The sequence below is a fragment of the Branchiostoma belcheri genome, unplaced genomic scaffold (assembly GCF_001625305.1).
Source record: "Branchiostoma belcheri isolate BF01 breed outbred unplaced genomic scaffold, Haploidv18h27 scaffold98, whole genome shotgun sequence".
NCBI lineage: Eukaryota > Metazoa > Chordata > Leptocardii > Amphioxiformes > Branchiostomatidae > Branchiostoma > Branchiostoma belcheri.
Window position 1 is genome coordinate 108,617 of NW_017804664.1, and position 7,619 is coordinate 116,235.

General features: G+C 44.5%; 1 protein-coding gene across 1 annotated transcript in view; it reads right to left on the bottom strand.

Annotated features, from left to right (window-relative positions):
- LOC109462031 (ras-specific guanine nucleotide-releasing factor RalGPS2-like) overlaps positions 1–4,641 on the bottom strand; it is a 68,086-nt gene extending 63,445 nt beyond the window's left edge. Inside the window, exons 1-7 of the mRNA XM_019758517.1 lie at positions 4,228–4,641; positions 2,638–2,847; positions 2,193–2,315; positions 1,778–1,828; positions 1,403–1,486; positions 1,170–1,259; positions 752–844 (exon numbers count right to left, since the gene is read on the bottom strand). Of these exons, the coding sequence (XP_019614076.1) occupies positions 752–844; positions 1,170–1,259; positions 1,403–1,486; positions 1,778–1,828; positions 2,193–2,315; positions 2,638–2,787 (591 nt within the window). The 5' untranslated portion in view covers positions 2,788–2,847; positions 4,228–4,641. The remainder of the gene's footprint in view (positions 1–751; positions 845–1,169; positions 1,260–1,402; positions 1,487–1,777; positions 1,829–2,192; positions 2,316–2,637; positions 2,848–4,227) is intronic.
- Positions 4,642–7,619: the final 2,978 nt, after the last annotated feature.

Sequence of the window (7,619 nt, forward strand, 5' to 3'; positions counted from 1 at the left end):
GGGGGGGTACTGCACAGGGGGGTAACACTTGGGGGGTGAACCTCGGCTAACCTGTCAAAAACTGCCTTGTCTCTTCTGGACAGGAGCTGTAAGGACACAGAGGGGGGTAGAACTACCCTATAATAATATGCCTAACTGTGTGCTATAGATGTGGCACCTGCTCCCTGCATGTGTGCCTAACTCCATAACTATCTGCCTAACTGTCTGCCAAACTCAGTAAGTATCTGCCTAACTCAGTAACTATCTGCCTAACTTCATAACTATCTGCCTGTCTGCCTAACTCAGTAACTATGTGCCTAACTCAGCAACTGTCTGCTGAATACTTACTGCCTAACTGTGTGATTAGAAGCGCCCCCTAGCAGACTGAGTACTTACTGCCTAACTGTGTGATAAGAAGCGCCCCATAGCAGGCTGAGTACTTACTGCCTAACTGTGTGATTAGAAGCGCCCCCTAGCAGGCTGAGTACTTACTGCCTAACTGTGTGATTAGCAGCGCCCCCTAGCAGGCTGAGTACTTACTGCCTAACTGTGTGATTAGAAGTGCCCCCTAGCAGGCTGAGTACTTACTGCCTAACTATGTGATTAGAAGCACCCCCTAGCAGGCTGAGTACTAACTGTGTGATTAGAAGTGCCCCCTAGCAGACTGAGTACTTACTGCCTAACTGTGTGATTAGAAGCGCCCCCTAGCAGGCTGAGTACTTACTGCCTAACTGTGTGATTAGCAGCGCCCCCTAGCAGGCTGAATACTTACTGCCCAAGTCTTGTTGAGTCTGAAGATGGGAGCGCTGCGAAGTCCAGACACCACCGACATGGTGGAGTGGATGTTGTTCAACTCAAACAGTTTCTGTAAACAACAGAGACAGGAGATTTAGGGAGTTTACATAGAAGGTTATAAGGATGATACAGGCACACTACAGGCAATAACGTTACACCTACACAACATACATTAGAGCTTTCCTTACAGCCATTTTTAATTTATCTATGTCAAACCAAACTTTTCAGAATTATCAACTCCAAAAAGTCTCTTGTTTTTACTTCAAATGTTGAACATTAGAAAAACATGACTTGGTAACAAACAAAGGCATCAATTCAATGATGTTGCTAAACTTGCTCACCTTGGCTATCTTTATAAAGTGGCTCACCTTGGCTATCTTTATAAAGTGGCTCACCTTGGCTATCTTTATAAAGTGGCTCAGCGTCTCCCCTCGAATCTTTAAGGTCTGCGCTGTCAGGATTTCTCGCACCACCCAGAAACTCACCTGCAGAGGTCAAGCAAGGTCAGGTCAGGCTAGGTCAGGTCAACCAAGGTCAGGTCAACCAAGGTCAGGTCAACCAAGGTCTCAAAAATTGAGACAATCGGTTCAAATCAAGACAGAGGCCTTTCTGGGTAACCCACACTTACATGGTTAAACCTCCTGGTCATGTTTACAACATTCGGACAGTGCCGCACTTTCTCCTTCGTATTCCATGCGCAGCTTAGCAGCTCCTGAAACAACAAAAAATAAACAGTAAACAACAACAACAACAAATTTTATCAAAGATAATAATGGCAAGTAGGCCTGGTTAGTTTCAACACACATTGGAGTATTCAGAGGATATTATACTGAAGTATACCAGTCAGGTACGTCAATGAAGGTCAGACATCCAGGTAATACGATATGCCAAAAAGCAGTGGACACTAGCTGAAACGTCTGACCGTTTCCAAAATCATATCCAGTTGCTTGAGTAACAGCTTTTTGGTGTATACCAGTCAGGTTTAACCAAGTTGGATTCTCACCTCTGGACTGATGGCCTTAAAGACTGGCAGATCCAGCAGCGAGATTTGGGACTGGAGAAAAGGAAAAACAATCATGTAACCATGGTGATGGTAACCATGGTGATGGTAACTGTGGTGATGGTAACCATGGTGATGGTAACCGTGGTGATGCTACACTGAGTGTTTATACTATTATAGACAGTTTAATGTTAAAACTTTAAAGTAATCAAAATCATGCTGAGGCACAGTTCTAGATATCCCTGATGGAACACACATATCCAGAACCTGGGGCAAATCTATGTTTTTGGATACATGAGACTATCCAGAACCGTGCACAAACCCTAACCCATCCAGGTACAGAACGATTCTATTGTTATCTATGTTCCTAGTAGCGTAAACCATAACCTGGATACAACAGTACCCCCCCCCCACTCACAGCGAACTCCTCCGGGGAAACTTTGAGAGCGTCGAAGACAACTGCATCGTAGCTTTTCAGCCGCGGGAGAGTCCATCTTGTACCGGAGTCCCTCTGACTCAGCGAGTCCGCACTGTGGCTGTTCTGTACACAATAAACAAAAACATTGCATCGATCGCTTGCCTGAATCCCACAAACAATAATATATTTATTTATTTATTCATTTATTTTGATTTACCACAAGAAACACAAGTGGAAGGGAGGGCAAAACAGGTGTATACACACCTTTGCAACTTGCTCTTACAGAATCATAAATTATAAATTGCATTATGTACCATGCATTATATACGGTACATACGTAACATTGAGATGTGAATATTAAGATGTAGACTCTGACTTGTGACACCTTGAAGAACAGAGCTTGCTAAAGTCTTAAAGCTCCTGATGAAAGTTGTAAGAGACTTACATGTACGTCTGACACCTTGAGGTAACGTTCGGGCGACGACCTCCCATGGTCGGGGTCATCGCTATGGTAACCATTTGTGAGCCTGTCGATTGGTGGAGAGTCAGGCGAGTCATCGTAATGCAGCGGGAGGTGGGGCAGCTGGCAGTCCATCGCAGCGGCCAGGAACGTACTAACTAACTAACAAACATCCATCCCACCTCAGCAGTGGCCCTGCACACACAGGAAACAAACCTGAGTTCAACATGAGATTAACACACAGAGAGTGTTACGCAGGTATTCCTTATCTCCAAGTAGATCTTTTGGTGGCTACAGACAGTACATTTGTACATTGTACATACATTTGTATCTGCACAGTGGCGGAGAAGTATCAAATATGCCTCTGAAGAAGAAAAAATTATTGTACAGACAAGAAAGCCCAACGAAAAATGGCCAAAAAAGCTGTCTAAGCCCTAAATGGAAGTAAAATGACTGATTACGCTCTACAGAGAAGGGCATGTGGGCCCAGTTTACAATACAAGTGGGGAACATAAATGAAAACACACGCAGCCAGACTGGACTGAAGGAGCTGTGCTGGGATTGGAACCCTAACCGGGTAGTACCCTGTAAAACTTGGTGCAACAGACTGAGACTGGGTGTAAAAGAGGAATTCCTCCATACTGGCCTTTATTCTGTATTGTTCAAAGTATATTCTGTAATGCAAAACCAGGTCCTTTCTTTTCATAATGTAATCTGAGAATCACTGTCACATGTATGTAGCAATTTTCTCACAAAAAAAAAAACATTATCCTTATTCCATAATCATGAACGTGGCTATTGACACTCCCAGAGTGGATATAAAAATTTTGTCTGTCTTTTATATCAACTCCAGGAGTGCCAATACCAAGACACATAATCATACATCCTAAAAATAATATTTGCTCTCAACCTGCTACTGTTATTGTATCTATAGTCTAGAAGTGTCATACGAGTTTGTTGTGGTTCCTGTTTTTTTTTGTTTGCTTGTTTTCATTTTGTTATCTTTTTGTCACAAAATGATGACTTTATTACAAATTCACTGTTTTAGTCAAAACTCCCAAACTACTGATCATGGACAAAAAAGATAAGAAAGCATTTCCAACCATCTGAAACTGAGAAGTCAACGTTGGATATTTGTAAACATTCCACAAAGTTGATATTCCTGTTTCAGTGTTCTTATCACTTTGAAAACCACAAGACGTGAAAATCATAACTTCCCCTTTTCATGTTGTCTGATCATAGTCTGATACGTAAATGGGTCACTAAAATACGAGCTTGTCTGCTAAACGATGTCACATGTTGTTGTTGTTGTCCTTGCTTAACGTCTAACTCTAATATCTCACTAAACGTGGTCTTGGTGCTGGATTGCACTTGGTTCAGTTCAGATTTCAGAGTCGAATAATTTGTCTCTTTAGGTCTTTAGCTCTCGGTGCCTAATTTTGCACGTACTTTCTGCAGCGAGTTAACTTTATGCAAATAAGAAGAAGAAATATGACAACAATTCGGCGTGCCTGCGAATTCCGCCCGGGGGTTTTAGGCGGGCGGAACTCTGGCTAAGCTGGTGTATGATTTTACCTGCAGCAGCCTGGCGTGTGTTGTGTGTAGTTCCTCTGTTGTTGTGCCGTGCAGACGACAGTTGTAGGTTCCGTTCCGGTGGGGAGGGGGGCAGACTTCACACCTAGCTAACACCCTGCGTACATGTCATTGTTCCCGCCCGCTTAGCACACAGATGATGTCACGCCTCCATTATTCCAGCCACGTGCACGGCCGCAACACCTACAACAGGCACCGCCGGACGCCCCAACACGCCCCCCGAGCTCAGAAACAGCGTCTAACGCTCGCCAGAGAACAGAGAAACCGGCTAACTTTTACATCAGCACCGCGGCCCACTTCCAAAACATCAACATCCCGCTTTCCGTGACGTCACCGCGAACTGTGCACACGTACCGTTCCATGGCTGAGAACATCCATCATGGCGGACAGGCGTGAGGGTTCAAGGACAAATAAACATGATATTTCCTCTGCTCTTGTGGCACGGAAGTTATTTATCTTCATGGCATTGTCTAGAGTGTTGCATGGATCAAACATGGGAGGGGGAAATGGCGAGAAAGAGTAAAAATTGACCTAGATTCTCGATCATTCGAAAGCATTAGGATGGACCAACTGGCATAACGTTTATAACGTTACAGTAATATTTATCTCAAGGAGGTTATCTACAAATTTTCTCTAAACTCCATTGGAAAGGAATGCGATTTGCATGTCTGTGTAACAGTGTGTAATCTAACTATGACTAGTATGAGAGAATGAGTGATGTGATGTGGTTGGAAACAATAAAATATGCAATGTGTTACGTGCGGTTGGGCAGGTAGGCAATGCATACGTCATGTCGAGTGCATATTAAAAGGAACCATGCCACTCATTACGCAGTAAGATTTCATTCATTTCTCTTTCCCTCTTTATCCAGGGATTTATTCCATCGCATCCCCCTGTAAGATAATATTGATCGCTTCCCTGAGCTGCATAAGTTAGTAAATCACCACGGAGAGATCCCAAGTGACAGGCGGTCTCGCGAATTCTCGCTGTTTACGGCGCGTGAAAAGGCGAGATTTCCCGGAGGATTCTGATTCTCGCCTTTCCTTCATCATCCCCGCTCAGGCCTCGGTACAGACCCGCTACATCCGCGATTCCTGGGACATCCACCCGTCAGAGGCGCACAGAACAGGTAGGGCTCTTCTCCCCTGCCCCAGGGGTACCTCCCGTGGGGTGGGGAGGCCTGTCCGGGGGCTGGGTGTGGGGCCGGGCGGGCTGTGAACACAGGCCGTGCGGCCGACATGTCTCCTGTTTCCCCGTTCATTCATTCTAGTCGCGTACGTGCTGGTGTTAGTGATGCGGCGCGGCAGATGGTACAGCGCGGCCGCAGCCAGATTCGCGAAGATTAGCGCAAATCGTGTTTTCCTTCTAATGCCCGGCCCTCCCAAATTTTCTCCTGGCGACATTACCCGTCCCGTCTACCGATAATACCAATAATTATTGATCTCTAATATCAGAAAACATCCGCAGGCTCCACTCTCACTTTTTATTAATTTTTAATAGGGTGGAAAATGGGGAATATTTGGTGCGAGCCAGTTAGAAGCGGCCCGTCTTTGTGCCCGTATATCGGGTCCGGGTGGGTTAGGAGCCGCCATGCAGGTGGGAATATTACCCGATACGCGTTCCCATTGGGCTGGTCCCCATGTAAATTACATCACTGCACCAATTACTACACAAATCAATGGAGCACAGAAACAACATGTCTGTATATGTGGGGTATTGAGGTGTGTTTTCCAAATATCACTATATCATCACTACATATACGCCATGCAGGTGGGCGATATCAGGTAATACAAGGCGATATGCGCTCCCATTGGGCTGGTCTCCATGCAAATTACATCACTGCAGCAATTACTACACAAATCAATGGACCACACAGAACAACATCTCTGTATGTGTGGGGCACTGAACATGTCTGTATGTGCGGTACTGAGGCATTGCTTACAAAATCCATCATCCAAATGCTTCATGTTCAGACTAAGTGGCACTGACGCCTAGGAAAGAAATGTTGTGCTTCCTTGATATTTCAATCCTGAAAAAATTAGGGTCTGTAGGTAGGAAATTACATCACTGTGCAGCAATTACTAAAGAAAACACATGTCTGCATGTGGGTTACTGAGGTGTGTTTCCCTGAATCATCACTGTTATATACATCATGTATAAAAGTACAATTTGCTCACAAAACCCATCATTCCAATGCAATATTCCCACTATGTGGTCCTAAAGCCTAGGAAAAATGTGTTTTGAAATTAATGGAGCACAGAAAACACCATGTCTGTATGTGGGTTACTAAGGTGTGTTTTCAAACCATCACTGTACATCATGTATAAATCATGCAGCACCATGTAAGTTGTTTGCTCACAGAATCCATCATGCGAATGCAATATTCGGGCGATGTGGTGCTGAGGAGATTAGAGCCGGGCGGATATTTAGTCAGGCGTTCGGGGGTAAGCCGATTGTCAGGCCGGCTCCAAATGCACGTCCGTCTGACATCAGCCTGACGTCATCATGAACCCTGACATGTAGCCCCTAACAGGCACCGCAGATCGCTCGAGAAATAGTAGAAATTGGCCAAAATGGGTTAGATGCGGGGGGAGGGAGTATAGATGGGGGGGAGGGTAGATGGGTGAGGGATGTTTGAGAGTTCAAGTTCAGGAAGTGAGTTGCTTGGAGCAACATGTTTGAGTTGTTGCTGGATATTTTATAAAGATGGGCAGGAAAGGTGCTCATTTCTCCTCAGTTTCATCAGTATTCTAGTATATTAGAGATGGCAGCAGACAAAATTGTCCAATGAGTGACAGGATTACAGCCTATTTCAATACCCAGGGTAAATTGGGCTTGGGTAATTTTTCACTTTCTGGTTCTGGTGTTAAACTTTCCTTGCTCATTTCTGGGGAATTGGTGTCGAATTCATGTTGCCTTTTTCTGGTGGCCCAGTGTCAAACTTAGTGGTGACATGTCTTATATTAAATTGAATGTATTTAATAAGGGATGGTTGTTAAACTTGCCAGAGGCAGACGGTTACATGTTAAACTTGCCACATTCTAACATAATGAAACGCTATATTCTAATGTAAAGTGTCTGTATTATATATTATGTATAGGGATAGTTTTCCACAGGCAGACGGTAACATGTTAAACTTGCCGTATACAGTCAGAGGGATACATGTTTAAGATTGTCAGAGCTTTTGGAGTGACACATGTTAAACTGCAGGAGGCAGATGGCCCATTATTGTACATGAGTAGTTAGTTTGGCAGTTTGTCAATCAGAGTCCATATCCGTCAGCTGTCTGTGAATCCCAGCCCAACTGTCACTGCTGACAGGAAGTGGGAATTAAAGCTAAACCCAGCTGTTTTAATGGAGGGGGGGGTGACAGG